The 20,829-nt window shown below is 38.6% G+C and overlaps 1 protein-coding gene across 1 annotated transcript in view; it reads left to right on the forward strand.

Annotated features, from left to right (window-relative positions):
- Nucleotides 1-16,842, forward strand: part of PARP8 (poly(ADP-ribose) polymerase family member 8) — a 122,957-nt gene extending 106,115 nt beyond the window's left edge. The window contains exons 22-26 of the mRNA XM_064735205.1: nucleotides 379-448; nucleotides 2,380-2,456; nucleotides 3,416-3,485; nucleotides 6,503-6,587; nucleotides 7,204-16,842. Coding sequence (XP_064591275.1) covers nucleotides 379-448; nucleotides 2,380-2,456; nucleotides 3,416-3,485; nucleotides 6,503-6,587; nucleotides 7,204-7,306 — 405 coding nt within the window. The 3' untranslated portion in view covers nucleotides 7,307-16,842. The remainder of the gene's footprint in view (nucleotides 1-378; nucleotides 449-2,379; nucleotides 2,457-3,415; nucleotides 3,486-6,502; nucleotides 6,588-7,203) is intronic.
- Nucleotides 16,843-20,829: the final 3,987 nt, after the last annotated feature.

Below are 20,829 nucleotides of genomic sequence, written 5' to 3' on the forward strand. Positions count from 1 at the left end.
GTTAGCAGCTTTCCCCAGAGCTGAATCTGTGTACCTTGGAAGAGCATCCCAGGGCACATTTGGTCAAGTACAGAAACACTCTTTGTAGACATCCTCCATAGTAATATTAGATTTAAAAATAGAAACCACAATTTTATGTATAAGTCTTATGTAGAATTGTGGGCATCTGGTTTTTTGTTTGGACATGATTTCCAGGATATATATATAAAATAATTTTATACTCAGGGCATGATTTTTAAAAACACTTCTTTGAACACTGTTAATTAACCAAAATAAATTAGTAGGGTGGGTAAGCATGCTATGACCTGTTCCTGTAATTATTATTATTTTGTCCAGGTGATCAAATTAATGCTAAGTAATCACTCTGCTCTTTTTCAGCTTCATGGTGCAATGTTTGGAAGTGGAATCTACCTTAGTCCATTGTCAAGCATATCATTTGGTTACTCAGGTGATACTTATAGATCACTCTAAAGGTGGACAAATATAGGGGCATATCTTATTCTGCTGTTTCTTCTTACAGCCTTGCTGTTTAAAACATTCTATTCAATTTAATCTTCATTGACCATGATTAAATTTATTCCAAAAAGAGAATTTTTTTAATAAATAATAAGAAAATAGAAAATTACCTTGTTAAAATAAACATTGCCCTTACTTTTCAATGTGCTTAGAATTCTTAAGCTGTGCTTGAAGTAAATATTAGCTAATACTGAATGCTATAGGTAGTAGGTCTTGATGATTCAGCTGAAATCCAACTTTGTGATTTTTGTCAATATCTGCCTAAGTTCCATCTAACTTTACCCATGAGTTCATGATCTTTTATGACTTTATCTGACAAAACAAGTATTGATCAATAGACATGTTCAAAACTGTATATTTAAGAGTATTCCCAAGTATCACCATGTCACGATTACATTAGAAAGTACAGTTCAGTGTGTTTATTTTAGCCTGAGAAGAAACATAATTTGTTCCACTACTGAATCCTAAAGTCAGTTGTGCAGAGTTTTCCATGTAAGAATTAAATAATAAACAAAAGCATATTAAAACAAGACAATGGATATGTACATTGAGAAATTAAAGGGATTTTAAAATAGGGTGGCTTTTTTCTTTAGGTGTATAGTATTTACCATTTCCTCACATATGAATGTGCAGGTATATAGTTTAATGTGTGTTCATGTGCATGTAGATGATTCTGAGAATTTTGGTTTAATCTCTGATATTCAGGGTTTCTAGCTCATGTTTTAGGAGCTCATCTTTTTGAGCTACTATTTGAGGAACTTCAACATCAATTATGTCTAGATGTACTTTTAGCTTGTCAGAGATTACATGAGTACGAAGGCTTCTTAGGTCTCACTAAATGCGCTGGTTGAAGTATCCATATTTAACAAAGTGTCTTTCCTTTTGGACAATACTGCTTTGTCACCTTCAGTGTGCTATTGCTCCTCTCTCTGCCTGTCTTGGCCTCTTCCATCCTGTCTCCTCCAGAAAGGAGGCTTGTGTTCCACTGAAGTGTGTAATCCTTGCCAATAAAAACCACGAAGGAGTCCTTCACATTCACATTGATGAAGGAGTTCCTGCACATTCCTTCAAAGAGTTAAGCTTTGCCATAACTCAGTCGTATTTGTAAAGTGCCAAATAATGGAAGTGTTCAAGGCCAGGTTAGATGGGCCCAGAGCTACCAGGTCTAGCGGAAGATGGGTGTCCTTACCCACGGCAGAGGGGTTGGAATGAGATGATCTATCAGGACCCCTCCCAGCCCAAACTATTCCATGTTGCTGTGAAATACAGGATGCTGGAAACTCAGGGAAGCCCATAGTATCATGCAAAACAAGAATTTTATATAAACCAACATGAGGGATATGAATGAAATCTGAGGCACGAATGTAGATGTTTCAGTTTCTGAGATGGAATTGGATCAAATGTGACTGACTAATAATTTAATATTTTGTGTGTAGATAAGGAGATCAAACCAAGGTGGATTTCAAAACTTAAATTGCCTTTCATACCCACAGTAATCAGAATTTACTTCAGTCTGAATAGGGTAAAGTGGATTGAGCACATGCTGACCTACAACCCCATTAAGTCACCACATAAGAATATTCCTGATCTGAATTCAGTAGCATTTAAGCTCAGGTTTATCTGCTTTTACACCCACTTAATGCTAGCTTGACTTTGCTAAAGTCTTTGCAATACATGCAGAGGTACCTGTAATTTACAGGAGTTATATTGTGATGTGCTGTGACAGAGTTAACCAGCTTTTTGAGTGCCATGCAAAGGACAGATTGTGATTCTCACTGTGCTACCTCTTCCATTCTCATACTGAACTCTGCATTTTATGGTATTTGTAGGCCAGGGTATCTTACATGTTTTTAATATTCCTAGGGATGAACAAGAAGCAGCAGAAGGTGTCAGCTAAAGATGAACCAGCTTCAGGCAGTAAGGGCAGTAATACATCACAGGTATGGTACATCAACCGTCTCTGGAAGACTTGTGGGATTTATTATTGGGAACTCAGTAGCTGAAAGAGAGGTAATATTTCCTTTGTGCAACTTACCAGTGTTTTTGCATTGAATGAAATCAACAACTTCAGAGACTGCAAATATCAAATACAGTTCAACTGCTCTAGTAAAAATTTACGGGGCATATTGCAGACCTTGTGCCATTCTATTCCAAGCAGAAGAATTTAGGAAGAGAATGAAGATGAAATACAGGTTGCATTATGGCTCCTAGCAACCCCCTGCCTGCTGAGTTTTAGACTTCCAGAACAATGACACAAAAGAAATTGAGAATGATTATTGCTGGGAAATGAGCAGAATTTAACTTATAGCAAGTAATTTTTTCCTTTTCACAAATTTTACATGGTGAACCATTACAATTCTGCTGTATCTAAAGCAAAGTCACAGCATCTGCGCCCAGGGCTAAATTTCAAGAAACTATCTTATATCTGTCTCCATGATCAGCACATAGAAATTACAGAATAATCTGGCTTTAAAGGTAGTTTGGCATGTCCCAGCGGAAGCTCTCAGAAGTAGGAAGGAAAATAAAATATCAGGGTAGTGACCAAAGAATTAGTGACTATTTACCTTTTCTTTCTTCTTTTTTTTTCCCTGATATTAATTTCTTTTTCAGTAACACTGATATTTCTGCTAATATTTTAATTTTGCAATAATTAGGCAGTTTTGGATATTATTTTTTGGATAAAGGAGTCGTAATATCTCCTACAATAATGCAAATAAGTAATAGGGGGTTTTTTATAAATTCTATTACGTTTAGAAATAAAATAGAGACATTTTAGAAAAACTGCCTCTACCTTTCTTCATTAATAAGTCACTGAAAATAGCAGCTGTCACTTTTGCTGCTTTTTGTCTCTGTTTGGTTTACTGTGCTAATTCTATTTTCTCACTTTTTTGCATCTCAGTCCCAGAAGAAAGGACAGCAGTCACAATTTTTGCAAAGCCGTAACTTAAAATGCATAGCCTTATGTGAAGGTAAGCTGAAAGCCCTTGTGAAGGTGCTTTAGTCATGGCCACAGGATGCACAGGTTACAGGCTGCAAATCAGTGGGAGCTTTAGTTGGTTGTTTAGGTAAGAAACCACTGGTAGGTGTAGGAGTACCTGCTCAGCAGCTGACCTTTATGCTCCAGTAAGGACATTTCCCCTCTTTGAACAGAATGTGTAGCAGATGCTGAATTGTTATGGAATATCATATACATATAGTGACTGATCATCTGGTCTGTTTTTCAAATGTGATCCTCTTCCTAAACCATCAGAAAAACCAAAGTCATGTCCTTTATTTGAAGCACTGACTTCTTGCAAGCTCTTGACAAACACCTTAAACACATGAAAGTCAGGAAAAAACACCTTTTATATAGAATTTCCAAACAATTTTTCGCTGTTCAAGCAAGCATACTGATCATCTGGCAACCAGTATGTTCTCTTTGTTTGCTTCAGAAATTTTGGGAAGTTAAATCTAATGCTTGAGTACAGTCATTCTTGAAAGAATTGGCCATTCTGTTAATAACTAGTGAAACCTCAGCAGGTTTTAAGAACAAATTGTGGCATTTGAATAAGAAGTGCGCCTGTAGTTAGGAGCTAGTCTTAGAAATTAACCCAATTTGCCTATCATTTGGAGTATTTGTTTGTTTTAAAAAGTGAAAATTAAGAATGTGGAAAATGTAGTATTTAAAAATAGAATCAGTGCCTCACAACTGTCACCCAAGTCCAATCCTGACCAATTCAGGGTTCCCCAAACTTTAAGGCATATCATTAAGAGCATTGTTTAAATGCCTCTTAAACACTGACAGGTTGGGCACACCAGCCACTCTGTAGGAAGCCAGAGTTTGACCAGCTGTTACGGTTCAACCCCAGCCAGCATCCAAGCCCCACAGCCACTCACTTTCCCCCAGCAGGGCTGGGGAGAGTCCAAAGGGTAAAAGCCCAAAAGCTCATGTGTTAAAGAGATAAAGACGTGTTAATAGGGAAAGTAAAAGCCCTGCATGCAAGCAAAGCAAAACAAGAAATTAATTCACTGCTTCCAACAGAGCTGTTCAGCCATCTCCAGGAGAGCCTGGCCCCATCACATGTAGAGGTTACTTGGGAAGACCAACACCATTTCTCCCATTTCATTCTTCTTTCCCTCGCTTTTAATGCTGAGCATGATGTCACATGGTCTGGAATATCCCTTTGGTCAGTTTGGGTCACCTGTCCCAGCTGTGTCACCTCCCAACCTCCCATTAATCCCCAGCTTTCCTGGAGTGTGGCAGTATGAGAATCAGAAACGGCCTTGGCTGGCTCTGTGTAAGCCCTGTTCAGCAATAACAAAAACATGTCTATACTATCAATGCTGTGTTCAGCACAAATCCAAAAACTGCCCCCTGCCAGTCACTGGGAAGAAAATTAATTCTACCCCAGTCCAACCCAGCATGCCATCCTCTCAATTAACAAATGCTTTGAAATGTCCAGTCTAAACCTCTGCTAGCTTTGAATCATTCCCACACATCCTGTCACTGCATACCAGGGAGAGGAGCTCAGCACCTCCCTGGGCCCTTGCCCTCCTCAGGAAGCTGCACAGTTGTGAGGTCACCCCTCAGCCTCCTCTTCTCCCAACCAGACAAGCCAAACCCCTCCATTAGCTACCTCCATTAGTGTCCAGGACATGTTTTCCAGCCCTCTCACCTGCTGTTTCCCTCCTCAGGATGTGCAGAAGGACCTTCCCATCCTTCTCCACCTGTAGGGCCCAGCAGGCCCCAGGCGAGGCCCATCCCCTCCCTGGGCCGTCTCTGCCCTGCTCGGTGCTCCGGGATGGGCTTTTGCTGTTCCCTGCTCGGTGCTGTAGGATGGGCTTTGGCTGTGCCCCGCTCGGTGCTCCGGGATGGGCTTTGGCTGTGCCCCGCTCGGTACTCCAGGATGGGCTTTGGCTGTGCCCCGCTCGGTACTCCGGGATGCACTTTGGCCTCGGGGCTGCCCGGGCACTGCTCACCCACCCTGAGCCACCCCTCTCCCACTTCACCACTGTGCCCAGTGTCACTCCTTCCCAGCTGCATAATCCACCATTTGGACTTGACAAATTTCACCCCATTTAAGATTTCTCAGTGCTCCAGTCTATCTAGATCCCTCTGCACAACCCTCTTGTACCTCAAAAGAACCCACAGCACCTCCCAGTCTGGATCATCAGCAAACCTGCTACTGGTGCACTCACCTCCAGCACTGATACAGAACTGGCCCTGGAATGGAGCCCTGAGGACACCACTGGTGTGACCAGTCACCAACCAGATGTTGCCCCATCACTACAACCCTTTGGGCTCAGTCCCTCAGCCGGTTCTTCACCCACCACTCCACGAACCTGCTCATCACACAGCTCAACAACTTGTTGAGAAGGATGTTCTTCAAATGCATTTAGATATCTTCCAAGGTGGATTGATGGTAATAGCTTCTAGTTAGCAATGGAAAGCTTTCTCTCCTGTTCTGTCCTCGTTCTGGTGGTAAACAACCACCAGATCGTCAAATCTGTAGAGCAAGCTTTGGCAAGCTTTTTGAACCTCTTGAGTCATAATTGCTTTTGTTTTAAATATTTGGTAGTATTGCACATCCCATGTATAGCAATTTCAGGCTTTGTCTTAAGCATCTTAGTTTCAGATCAACCATCACTAAACACAAATATCTGTTCCAAGTGCTGATGAGATGTCTCAGACCATCTTTAACAGCCCTATGGCTTTTTAAATTCAGGTTTTAATAAGTGCATTTTTAAGCTTTCATTCAATTTAACAACTTTGTCCCATACACCAAACATCTGTTTTTTCAGAAAAGTATATTTTGGAAACAAGAATCAAGTTCATCTCCCTTCTTGTACTAGCAGCCAATTCAAAATCTGCACTGCAGCGCAGACATGTAGAGGAAAGCTACCCATTCCCAAAAGACCGTTTACGATATATAAAACTCAAAATCTTTTAAAGCAGTGTTTTCCAGGCATGTTTTCATCACTATGAAATTTGTTCTTTCTCTGATAGTGATAACCTCACCTGATCTGCACAAACATGGGGAGATATGGGTAGTTCCCAACACGGATCACGTGTGTACAAGATTTTTCTTTGTGTGAGTACAAAGCTTTTCTTAACATTCAACTTCATACTGGACCTTTTTCTTATGTTTCCTCCAATAGCTGTAATTAAAGTAGATAAAAGACATTTCTTCCTAATTCTGTTCAGTATTAATTTTTTATCTTTTACTGTACTTACTTGAGCTAGAAATGTATGGATAAGCTAGTGTCAGAAGTTTAGTAAATGTCATTAATACAAATGAACGGAGAGTTCATTATTTTTCCTGTTCAATTGCATTACTTCATGTTATAGTAAGTCTGTCCATGTATTGTGAAGCACAATTTTTGTTTGGCTGTCTGTATTTAAGCTGAGGAATTCATTAAAGGCTTCCTGTCTGTGCTGTGAGCATTTCCCCCTTTCACCTAATATTTGTCCCCTTTGGGTCCTAGTGGCTAATTCAGCCTCAGGGTTTCAGTGACAATGGCAGCCTTACCACCTCCTAAACTCTTCAGAGTTTAGGATTTGCATAAAGGTGAAGCATGGCAGAGCACCTCAGTAGAAACATGTGAACATACAGAATAAGCACTCAGAAAATGAGATTTTTTTGATGTTTTTACGTAGATTAATAAAACACTAATGTGATATTATTTTCTGTACCTTTTTTTTTTTAGTTATGAAGATGGTCAAGTGGGTGATACAAGTATAAATACACAGGAACCAAACATTCATAAAGAGATTCTTCGAGTCATTGGCAATCAAACTGCTACTGGTTAAAAGGACCACTCTTATTTAATTGATGTGAAGCCTTCCTCAGTCTCAAAGCTGGATTTTGAACTGAAGAAGATGCAAAAAACTAATTTATTATTACTACACTAAGCAAATTAACCATTTGAATACTTACTGTTTTCTTACTTAGTATTTCGTATCTCATCAAAATACCTGAGATGATATCAATTAGCAACTGTAGGGGTGCAAAGTCTATTATTATACTAAAACAATTAATAATTAAATAGGCATTTGGGTTGCTCACATAAACAGACATTAAAAAGGACTTTTGTGCTGATATTTTTATACTAAACTTCAATTGGAAGTTTTAGTACTGTATACTGGTATTTTAAATTTAGAATGACTGAATTACAAGTAAGAGAGAAGATTTTATAGCGGAGCACCTGTATTATGCAGGATACTTTGCAATAAGTAAAATATTCTCGTATTAAAACACAATAAAAGGTTGTCTGGAATATGTAAAATTGAAGAGATTGGTTACCTGCAGCTGTCTTTGATTCTTTTTATTTTACTCAAATGCAGTTAGAATTTAGACTCAAAGGTGAAAACAACAATGCATTTTTTATTTACTGGGTGCAACAAAGCAAAATGAATGTGATGGTATATGTTAATCTTTCTTTATTTTCTCTGGAACACTGTCTTACCCATTAAGCAGCTCACTTGCTTTTTTTAATTATACAAGCCTCAGAAACACCTTGAAAACGTACAGCTGTTATTTTTCTTTTTATAATTTTTGGGTTTATATACTAGATTTTACAATTTCATTAGATCAACAAGGTTTTTTAGCGTTTGCATCTTAACTTCAGTGAAATTGCTCTGTGATGAAATTTATCCACATATTTTAAAGTATGTGCTGAGTTAAGGCTTTTACATGGTTGAGTTGATTGTTGGTACATCAGAAAATATATACAAATGCAAAATTCTACTGATTTTTGTCTTGGTGAAATAGTTTTATTAGGTGATTTCTAAGCTATAAGAAATCAGTTTAAATATCTCTGTCTTTTAAATTAACTACTGTTTTTTCCAAGTGAATACGATGGCAACACAGATAGAGAAGGGTCCAGTCTCCAGGACAAAAAGCATACCCTGTGCCCTGATGGATGCCTTTGGCAGCCCTCATGGTGGCTATCCTGAAGCATCAATCACCCCCTTGAATATGGAGAGCAGTTGAACTTTCCCATCTGTGCAACTACTGCGAGCCACCTCAGAAGGCAAAAACAGACTGAAACCTCTCTTATGTTACTTTCATAATAAAGATACTAAAGCACCAAATAACAGCACAAGAGAGCACAGCTGTGTTTGTTTCTTTTAAAGAGAACTGAATTAGATATGCTGTAATGGATGATTTCTTCTTTCTAGTTCATGCTACACTCCTGTATTACTTGTTGCAGTTGAAGTGCCCTACAAGTTAATAGTGGTATTTGGCCTAGGAGCATATATGGGATGTATTTTAGCATTCTACTCTTATTTGCTTTAGTGTTAATTTTTCTGGGTTCATATCCAGACTTGTAAAGCAAATTCTGTTTGCATATCCCCATTTTGCTGTTAGTTCTATTGACTTGGGCTCTCTTTTGGTGGACCTCTAAATTAGAGAAACTACTCCAATTGTTGTCTTTCATGTTGGGACACAGGTTAACTTCTTGAAACAAAGAGGTTTCCAGAAATTTGTCTGTCTACATAATGACTGCCATAGGTTGTGTAACTGCAAAAAGTCAACATAATTCAGAAGTGGAGCTGAAACCCTGGTGTGACCATCTCTGTAATGGTGCTGCCATATGTGTCTGAATCATTCTGTTTTGCCTAACAAAAAGAAACTGGGAAGCAAATCCACAAAGATGTTCTATGATTATTTCATGAGCTGGTAGTCCACCACTCTGGGATGCCTTTTGTCGAAAAGAACAGGAGAAAAGAGAGTTGAGAATGAGTGAACTGGAGAAGCCAAGTAAACAGTCATCTTCCCCATCCCCTCAAGTTTAAAGCAGGGTCAGAAATTAAACCCTTGAAGAAAGGAATCTGAAATGTAGCTAATGAGTTGACCTCTGTTTGCATTGTGGGGTTGTGATACTGGTCATGCATGGTGCCATCATAACTACAACCCCAGGAAAGGGAAGAGAAAAATACATTGCTGCCAAATTTTAAGACTGCTTGGAGGTTTGCTTTAAATGGATGAGCCACAACAAGGGACAGTGTGGGGGAAAGCAGGACTCCAAGTTGTGTGGAGGCCTTGCTGTTGTGCCTGTCTCGGGGAGAACTTTGGTGACTGACTTTAGAGGGGAGAAGAATAGTGAACAAAAGGTAGAATGTGACAAGCACAGGGGTTACAAACCAGTTGAAGAGGGCAAAGCCTTTTTAGGGAGAAAGGTAGTTCTGAAGGGACAAGATGGCATTAGCAGCTCAGGTCCCACGTGGTGCATGGCAGAAAAAGGGACTGGCAGAACCAAGCTGCAGCGTGGGGATACACAGCCCATAGCAGTATGAGGCAGCCCAGGCATGCCCCAGCATCGTGCTTGGGGCAACAGGGCAGCTTGAAAAGCTGTCACTAGGCTACAGTGCAGAGACATAAGCTTGGTGTCACACATAAACAGCAATGGAGCTAGAACAAAGTTCTTTGGCCAGAAACGAAGTCACATTTTTCATTAGCCAGTATATTAATAAGAAACTTCCAAGGCTTTGTATTATTTGCAGGGGAATTTGAATCTTCAGATCATTTAACAAAGTATTAGTTCTCATTATTTTCAAAAGATATGGGGAGGGAGGCATGTTCATTTGGCATATGTTACTCCTTATATAGGAAACCTCAAAGCCAAAAGACTTGATCACCAAGAACTGGAATGAAAAAGCCTGAGGATAAGATTTTCTTTGAAGGATTTTCCTTTGAGGTTTTTTGCAAAGGTGGCAGTTGCATGTAGCCAAATGCTTCCAAATAACTTGCATTAACATGGAATCCAGGGGATGAAAAATAAAAATCTCTAGAGCAGGACCCTGTGTTATACCCAGAGCCCTTGCATTTTCCTTCCTCACTTACCATGCTCACCATATTAGTGACAGACCAGTCATTGTAACTCCTGCTGTAAAAGATGCAAGCTTTCCAAAGATGGCTTTTAATTAAAGCAAGTAGAGCCCCAGGCTCTGCCATCTCTCTTGATAGAAATTTCCATGAAGTCATTGCTGTCACCATACCCAGTATGGAGCAACCAAGGGAGTTATAGGTAAATAACTTTCTAACTTCTTGCTACATCCTACAACAAAATGCAAGCCCTCCTCACAGTAGAAAGGTTTGACAAAAAAATTGTGTTAGTCCTTTGATGTTGCACCCTAATTATGAATTGCTGTATTTATACTGCTGAGTATTTAAATATTGTGAAAGGAATTCAGAAATTGCTTTTAAATGCTTTTAAATCTTCCTTGAGATTCAGGCAAATATTGAGCATTCAAGGGCTGAATTAAGCAATTTGAAGTATCTTTCTCTATGATATGAATCAACCTGGCCCTGTTGTCTTCAACAGTACTACACTGCTTTGATAACCAAATCTTTGGCTTCCTATTACTTACCATAAAATGGCCAGGTTGTGTAATATTTCGGTTAATGTTTTGCAGGAACTAATCAATGACACCGGAATTTTTTAAGCTTAAATTTTTATTTCTACAGCCCTTGAAAAAATTCTAAATGAAGCCGAATGATTTTAACATACAGCTTTTGGTACTAAAAATGCATCTGATGAATTATGCTAAGATTGTCCTTTGTTAATAAAAATAAAAAGTCACTCCAAATTAAGACTTTGTGCACAGATCAATTAAACTTTGCTTATAATCACTTATTACTGTGAAAACAATTAGCTTGATTCCGACAAGGATAAATAAAAAATGGTAAAAGAAATCCAAAAGGGAACAACTGAATGAAGAGATTCATGGTTAAGAAGGAGATACAAAAAAAACCCCAAACCCTAAGCAAATGCAAAAGTAGTATCTAGTTACTTAAGAATTATAATAATTTAGGCAGAATTTTTTCTTGGCTCTGGGAAATGAAAGTGAGATACAAAGAATATGAGCCATGACTCACCCCATGCAGCCTCTGCTGGCAGTGCTGCTGCAGCTGGAATGGCCTTGGCCACCCATTCTCTTCTCTCCTGTGGCACACAGCATCCTGTCGTGTTTTATTTGCAAAATTCAGGTGTTAATCTGGTGTCTGTGCAATTTCTTCATTACAAATACCACCTCAAGGTGAAAGATGAGCCTGTTGAGTAAACTGAGCGAGGTCTGTTGCTTGTAGAGCAGTTAGGATTCTGTGAAGCACCTGAAGTTGTCCAGAAAGGGTCTTGAGTACAGTCAGATGATTTTATTCCTTAAAAAAATTCCACTCAGGAGTGGAGTGACACGTGCTTCAAAAGGGGATAAATAAAAGGGGATAAATAAAAGGGGATAAATAAAAACGGGAAAGTTTGCTCCAAGCGGAGCGTCATTCAATGTGCACTGTTCTGTGTGAAGTGCACAAGGATGTCGCCAGGAGTTTGAATTTCCCGATTTGTGTTTGGAAACCGGTCTGAAAGCACCGACCTCCTCTGTCTGTCCTGGCATGTGAGTGTTGTACTCCTGCTCACTGGCTGCAGCAACAGCCACTGACAAGAGCCGAAGGAATAAGACAGCTTGAACTGCTGTTCCATAGCGTTTTGGTTGCATGCTCGTGCTAAGTTTCAGTCTGACACAGAATAGCTAGGATGTAAATTACTGCCCATTACACTTTGCATTGGGATTTTGTACATGTAGTAGGCATAAGGCTTTTGTAAGGGGGAAAAAAAGATTAGTTTTTAGATGAACATATCTACTGTGCTGAAAACCTATTGAAAAGATTGCGTTGATCATTTATCACAAAGTCAGTAAAAATATTCCTTATACATAGACATTTAATGTAATGTTCTAAAAATAATTTTTGAACTTACCTAGTATATATTGTATCTTTGAACTTTAACAAACAGCCAGTGTTTTATGTAAACATAAAATATGCCAATGTTTCTTTTAACACCATAGCCTTTTTTTCTCCAAATAAATTTATTAAATTTTGTGCACAAAAATCATACTGCAGCCTGCTATTTAGCCTATGGTGCCTTAGAGTTACTCAAATATTTAACAAAATGGAGATAATGTAAATACTGCCAGAAGATCACTAAGGCCAAATATTTTCTCTATTCACTTTTTACTGCACTTGCTTTCTATTGCTATATAAGCCTCTTTTATTCAGCTTTGTAACAGCTATAGCATTGTAGCCAATGTAAATGTTTACCTTCAATAAATCAGAATTTGTTCAACAAGCACTGGGCATTTGGGCACTATTTTGAGAACTCTGTTGGAAGTTAAAACAGCCATCTAAGAATTAAACTGCATCTGAAGCAGTTTCTTGACTTTTGCTAATCTCAATGACATCTAAAAGTTATGCCATGCTTTTACACATGTTTTTGAAGTAAAATTTTTTTGCAGTGATCTTTTTAAAAACACTTAGATGAACAGTAAAACCAGCTTTTCTTGCTGTGTTTATCTGAATGGGTTACCCAACTATAATAAAAACATTATTTTGCATGTACAGTATCATAAAATGCATAAAGATGTCTCAAGATGCTTTTTATAATTGCTTTTAAAGAAGTTCTCTGTGTTTCTGTAGAGCTGTTTTTGTCATGAAAACACAGCAAATATATGACAAACTGTGTCATACTTTAATGTGGCTATGTTTAAAGTATAAATACACATCTGCAACTCATAAAATATGCAGATGTTCGTGGGACTGGTTATTAATTCAGTGAGTGTGCTGTTTTTTTCACTGCCTGTGAGCTCATTTTAATTATATGGGTGGATGTAGCTTGAAACTTTTGAGAGTTTTACCTTTTGTTTGTTAAATTTGTTATTTTGTGATTGCAGATTTTGGATTGAAAGAGTCAAAGTGGTACTTACTATTATTTTGACTGCTGCGAAGCGTATTACACAAGTATGACTGTCAGAGAGACAAAAAGACACATCATTGCTACTCTAAATGACTGATAGTTTGCCTTTGATTTAAGAATTCTCTAATGGAGGAGATATTTCAAATTTTGGGGATCTTGAATGCGGAAGCAGTAACCTCCAAACTCACAAAAGAAGAGCTGAATCAGTGGGGAAGTCTCAGATCTCTCTAGAATTGGTACCCATAGAGAGCACAAGGGACAGAATTTATATTTGCTTTGGTTTAATTTACTTCATTTCCAAGTGGCTGCATCACAAGTTCTCTCAATATGCACCAATATTAAGTTTTCCGCTGAGAAGCTCTTTGGTACATTGAATTCACCTCTTGAACAGTTCCATGTGGGACCCAAGAGATTAATAATCTGAACAGTAATTGAGAGCAGTAAAAAAAAATACTGCAATGGATAAGAGCTACAAATGCACACATTGCATTTTTAACAGGAGGAAGATCATAGTATCTTCTAAGAAAATATCAAAAAAGGACTTTAAAGGATATTAAGCCGTGTTTGCACACTTGACCAGCTTCTCTATTTTGGAATTAGTGAGCAGTGCAGATTGAAGCAAGTTATTTTGCACAGGGGTCACAGCCTTGGCCCTCTCCAAGAGGGATTTGTCCTCCTGAGGCAGGTTAAGTGGAGCTGCATCAATTGAATGAAGCCAGTAGTAGCTGAGGGCCACAACTTTGCTGTGCCCAGCTCTCAGCACAGTGTAAGCACTTTAAGAGAAGAAAACTTAAGGAATGAAGCAAAGGGCTCAGTGCCTTGCAAAAATCTAGTGTCAAAGCAGATGAAAAAAAGAACAGCACTTGGAAAAAATACTAAATTGGCATTTTTATTAAACAACATTATCGATCCTTCAGGCTGATTTTCTTAAACGTTGAAAACATTTTCCATTCACAGTTAAGGGAGAGAAGTGTAATTCAACACACAGAAATTGAAGTCTCTGAACAGAACATAAGACCCTTTTAGCATCAGCACTGTTTGTAGCAAACCCATGTGCAAGGTGTCAGCTATTGGATTCCAGCCAGTTCCAAAACTGGCATTTTGCGAGATGCTGAAGCTGTGGGAATTACACTAGCAGCAGGAACAGTGACTGCTGCAGAAGCAAGAACAGCACAAGTCTCCAGGGATTGTGTCTGGAGCAAAATGCAGGAACTCCTGGCTTATGGTTTGCTCAACAAAAGCCAGAGCTTATCATCAGCAAAGCAATTCTAATTCATAACTTTTAAAGAGAAAGCTTTCCATTGTTTGGGAGAAATGGGAAGGAAAAAAAGAGTAGTTTTCTTCAACTTGCTGTACTGTAGCTGGATAGTTCAGTCTAGTAGCATGTCTGAGGCAGTGTCCCACTGTACATGCATGTAGCAGGTTTACTTACAGCACTAGTTAGCAACTTGCTTAGAGATCTCAGGCAGAAGGAGGAATGTCTCAATCAGCTGACAGTTCCTTGGAGCCACTCATATTTTATATATAGTCTAATGGAGCGCAGAAAAGGAATAGGTGGGTGACACTGTCCTTGATGGTTTTCAAGTCTGATCAAACCCTTCTTCCCATGAGCTGCTGAAAAAACAATTTTGCTGATTGTTTAAAAAAAAACCTTAATCTCTCCTGATCTTTCCATCTCTCCTAGACAGTAGCTTGGAGTTTGTGTGTATTTCTGTTCACAAACATCTACCAAGGTTTATTCAGTATAAAGAGTTTCAAAGATGAGAGGAGTCACAGGCCAAACTAATTGGAATAGGCATAAATGTAATTAGAATGTATATAGATGAAAATATGTAAGTATATATTTAAAATTTTGCATTTATTTGTGGGAGTGTAAGTTGAAACAGAACTTTTGACTCAAAACCAAGGATCAAAATTTCACTGCTTAGAACCCTTCTGAAAAATGCAGTGTATTAGAAACAAGTTTTAACTACCCTAATATGATAGGTTTTGGTAGATCTGACTTGCTGAATTTTTGTCAAGGACATGTTTTGCTAGAGGCTTTTAAATTTTTGCCTGTGGGGAATTCAGTCACTCCTCTGTATGCGTTATCACGTAGCTGTCATGTTGTGCTTCATGCGGTATTCCATATGTGTGAAATTGTATTATTCCACTCTTTGGCTTTTTATTGTCTTACGCAAACTTTGATTTCATGCTTGCCATTCTGGTCAGTAGTACTGAGTATCAAAAATCCCAAGATCTTCTAGCACCAGTCTCATTTCAGATTCCTGCTGATACTTTATGCTTTGGAATTTTGCAGCTTTTTTTTTTTCAGCTGCATCTCTCCATTTTATGCCCTGGTTACAAAAGTTTTTGGGTGGTTGCTAAACATCTTGCTAAACCTGAGAGGTGGCACTTCTGTCTCTCTGAGAGTTGATTTATATTTTTTGCAAAGATCTCCTTTCTTTTTAAGCCTCCAGTGGTCTTCTCCACTACCAAAAATAAAAAAAAAATTAGAGGACTTGTTGGGGAGATGATTTTACTATTTGTTATGTTGTTCAATGACTTCACATTCTGTATATCTATGCTAATGTGAGCTGAATTTCTGATTCATTGAATTTCTGGTTCTTTCCTGTTGCTTTAATTGCTCACAGAGCTAGCCTTTAGAAGAGCATCAGATATGAGCATTAATGGACAATACTGAGTATATTTCAGTTAAAATGCAAAAATATGCAGCCATGAATAGTAAAAATGTATTGAAATTATGGTCCTTCGATATAAAAAGCATGTGTACAAACTATTAACTTGCACATGAAAACAAGAATGCGTGAACAGATAGGTATGCCAAAAAGGATGCTATTAAAAGCTGAAGAGTTTTATAAATACTATTCCCTGTCATAATTTCCTTTCACCTAAGCAAATTTGGTAGTGTAAGTTCAAAATATTCCCTACCTTACTTCTTGCTCTGTCTTTAAACAGGGTTCAAATTGAACTGCTGATCATTCCTTCACAGATTCATTTTTTCCCATGTTTTTCTGAGGAAAGCTTACTGGGGTCTTAATTACTTTAAAGAGTGTTACTGATCTCCTAAATTAATCTGCTTGAAAATTTTCCATAGATTGGTTTGAAATGGGCTTTTTCATCAATAAGCTACCATAGGCATTTGCTTCCTTTCCATGGAGATTTCTTTTATGTTTGTAAACCTCAAGTCTTGAGTTTTTACTTGAACAAATCTTTTCTTAAGGGGATTGAAAGACTTGATGGTATGTGTGCATGAGATTTAATATGAAAAATTTACTTTTGTCTTTGTAAGTGGTGTCTCAGTGGCCTGGGCAGCAGATTCTTGGTGTAGTGCAGCAATTTATGAATTGGTCCCAATGAGGACTGATTTTGATTTTGGCTTTTAGGGTATCATTGACCCACTGGATAAAGCTAAAAATTCTGACTATTCTTATCAAATTCTGTTGTCTGTAAATTATGTTACTTTGTGTAAACTGTTCCTTTACATTATCTGCTCTGTGGATCTCTATTCATATATATTCCTGCCAACTCTACTATGCATGAATGCAAAGAAAGAAACAAAGGTACAATAAAGATGTGGTTCATGGTCCCTGCTGACTGGAAATTGTGTGTGGGTTCATGTAGGGTAAAATATTGCAAAGGGTCACCCTAACAGTTCTGTGAGTTGATCAGTTGCCTTTCATGCCCATCAGTGTTCTTGGGCCTGTTCATTTTGCTTGTATAGGCACAGCCATTCTGGTCAGACTTGATCTGTTTGTTTGTCTGGATCAAGATCTTTGCTCTGAAGTGACAAGGTGTTCCTTGGTAGAAGGTTATATTTGTTTGGGCACTACTGTGCTTGCTTTTCATTTTGTACAGTTTTCTGTGACAAAAACAAGTGCAAAATGGATAAAGGATGCTATTATTTTGATTTGTAGCATTATTCCTACCTCATGAGTAAGTAAAAGTGATTCCATAGCATTCAGGCCTCTACATACACTTCAGTATCCACAATAATAGATTTTCTCTGACTAATATATATCTATACATGCTTGCATCCTTTTTAATTTTGATATTTTCATTGCCAAGTAGGTCTTTGAATACAAGAAAGTGGGCACCATTGTTTTATATACACAGAGATTTTCTGGACTTGCTAAGAAAGCTGAGCAAGTAGAACTCAGTTATGAACAATGATTTATTTCAGTGCTCTGCTAAACAGAGACTACTGAATCCTGTGGGTGGTTTTATGAAAAAATGTGAGCAAACATCTACTGGAAAACTAATTCACTCTGATCAGAACAGATTCAGAACAAAGCTTCTTGAATTGCAAGGCTTGTTGTTCAATGTATTCCATCCCACCAGCCCCAAAACAAGGATTTGATTAAATACTTGTACTTGCTCTTTTTTTTTTTCCCTTTCCTTTTCTTTTTTTTTTTCCTCCCCACCAGAAACTTTCTCTGGGAAAATAACTATATCCAAAAACTTTTCTAACTGTAAAAGCCATTGCTGGTTAATCACAGCTATGTCAGTTTTAGGATGTGATTTCCACAAGTTAGTCCCTTAGATTTATGGTGCTCTCTATGATTTTTATTTTCCCCCCACATTATGAATGCCTCATTCCTCTTGAGGGTCATAAAAACTTGAAAGGTATAGTAGCAATATACAATGCAGACTTCCTTGCACCCTCTTGCTGGTCTGCATAAAACCTGAATTGAGGTACTCATTTCCTGCAGTGATTAATCAACATAATGTGATCACTTGATGAAAATCAGGTTATAGTAGTTAGATACTTTGAAGAGGAATGTTGAGCTTGAGGTTTTGGTTTCCCAGAGCCCTTTCAGCATTGAGTGAAATTTATTCTTTCTCTTGTTATATGAGCTCATCTCTATATCCTTAATTTGTTTTTATTTCTTTACGTAAGGATGAGTCAATCAACTGAGGGCTACATAACTGAGAAAGCAATTTTGTTTACAGCATGGTTCCTCCAATGTCCATACTAGACCAAACTGCTGGTATGAAGTGCCTTTCCAACGTGTTTCTTGGTGGGCAGGTTTGGCTTCTGCAGGGTGTACCAGGCAGTGGGTCTTAAAATTTGTCCATTCCTACAAATTCTCTCAGAACTGAGTGCTATCTTAGTTGCACCAGAAACATGGCATCCTCCACCTTCTCCAACTAGCCCAAATGCATTTTACTTTTCTCGTGGAGAGAGAGAAACAAAAACTTTTTTCTTTTTTTTTAATCAGCTCCAGCTGCTCCAAAGGCTCACTTACAGTAGAACACATATTCTTGCCCAAGAATAGTTCTTAGATTAGTTCTGTTCTCACATTTTAGGCATTTGCATAAATGCTGTCTTGGAGCTGTAACTCTGTTGTTGCCACAAAAAGTATCAGAGGCTCAGAGGACCCCTCCCAAGAGGACAGGCCAAGAGAGCCTGGGGCTGTTCTGTCTGGAAAAGAGAAGGGTCTAGGGAGACCTTACTGCAGATTTCCAGTACCTGCAGGAGACTTAAAAGGAAGACAGAAAACTTTTTTCATCTGGGCCTGTTGCAATAGGACAGTGGATAAGGGTCTTAAAATAAAAGGGGATTGATTCAGACTAGATATAAGGAAGAAATTATCTACAATGAGGACATTGAAACACTGCAACAGGTTGTCCAGAGGGGTAGTGAATGCACACCCCTGGGAATATTCCAGACTGGATGGAGCTCTGGGCAACTTGATCTAGTTGAGGCTGATTACAAGGAGTTGGACTAGGCGGCCTTTACAGATCCCCTCCAACCCAAATCATTCTATGATTGTGTGGAGAACCTTTACCAGAATGTAATCGCCTGGCTATCTCCTGGCCAATCTCTGAAGGCTGGAAGCCTGTTTCCTCTCTTTTCCCACTACTGGCTAGACAGTATTGCCTCTGTCTTTATTGTATACATGTACAGGAGTTTCAAAGGAAAAGTGGCCACGGCCCTGGATCAGCAACAGAAAATCTGGCTTTTCTACTGGCTATGTTTGCCACATTACCAGACACACAGATTTGTTCAAGTGATTCTTCTCCTGTGTAAACAAGATCAGCTGGTAGAAAAATAAAACAAAAATAACAGTGGACTTAGGGAGTGATACTTCTGAGATCTAATGCTAGTGGTGTAGTAGCAAAAATATAACAGCCTGAGCTTTCAAACACTTGTCAAACTCTCTGCTTACCTCAGTATGATCAGATTTGGATTCTCATCAGCGCTATGTGAGATGAATGCACTCTACCCTTTCCTCCACAATCCCATTAATGGGTGTGCATGCTAAATTCAAGTCAGAGCCTGTCTTCTACACAGCAGTCCTGAGAGAGATCAGCCGCAAAAACTACAGAAATGCATACAGTGTGTCATACCTAAGGGGAAATAGTGCTACAAATCTGTAACTGTGAGGGTAGAAACTTCTTTCTGAACAGGAAAAAAAAGCCTTGTGTCAAAGATGTAGGAACAGATGGTAGTGATTTATCCTAAGTAGGATGTGGGATTTGGGTTCTTCCCTCTGTTCCAAGAACCCCTTTTCCATTATCCTCCTTGTGGTGCAGGGCAGCAGTTCTCAGTTCATAACTCATGGAAAACCAGGCACACCCAGCACACAACAAAAAAAGAAGAAGAGGACAGTGGCATAAAACCACACATGTAATATACACCAAAAACAACTGAAACCACCAAGAGTGCATCTTTTACAAAATGCAACGTGTTCTTCAGCTTATAAAACTAGTACAGGAAAAGCAAATATTTTCTGTTATGTCATTGGTTGCATGGGCAGAGGGAGGAAAGCTCTTCCTCAGCAACACTGACAGTGCAAGCATTCCCTGAGGAAATCTGGCTCAAGCACTATGCTGAGCTCATCCCATTCCTTCCGCCCTTCACTGTGGACTCCGGACAGAAAGTCTCAGCCAACGCCAGCTGTCAGTAGAAAATTCCAGGAGAGAGGGAGGTTAATCTGTGAAAGGTAAAACCATAATTTACCAGAACAAGATCTGCAGAAAAGTGGGTGTGTGGGCAACATGTTTTCTACCAGAAATACCAGTGAACAAATGGATACTCGGCAGTGTTCAGCGGGTAGAGAAATGTGTGTGCCATGATATATTCCCACTCATTTTCCATATAAATGGCAGGGCTATCTTTATTGTTGTCCTTTTCTCATAAAACGAACTCAAATGAATCATTCTCTTAGGACTTTCCTTAGTCCTGCTTCTAAAATTTGCAAGTATCCTAAACTGAGAAAACTGGCTGCTAGAATTTCTACAGAAGACTGGATAGCAAGACATTTCCCAAAGCTTGGAGAAGAAATCAGTCATGTCAAAGTTCAAAGAAAAGGTGATGCAGCAGGGTGTGTTCCTCACAATTGGGTCTCTTCTTCCTGGTGGAGTAGATACAAAATTTAATTATCTCAATCTAAGTAAGCAAATCATAGAACTGAGTTTTCTACTAGTGAAAAACTATATTTTTCTTTCATAAAAGCCAATGCCTTCTTTGGCAATCATTAATAAGGAAAATAAGCTGAAAAATCTCTGTTTTTCCTAAAAGAATATATATAATTCACTTGCCTTCTCTCCTAATTGTTTGTAGAAGTATTTGCC

The sequence above is a fragment of the Zonotrichia leucophrys genome, chromosome Z, assembly GCF_028769735.1.
Source record: "Zonotrichia leucophrys gambelii isolate GWCS_2022_RI chromosome Z, RI_Zleu_2.0, whole genome shotgun sequence".
Classification (NCBI taxonomy): Eukaryota; Metazoa; Chordata; class Aves; order Passeriformes; family Passerellidae; genus Zonotrichia; species Zonotrichia leucophrys.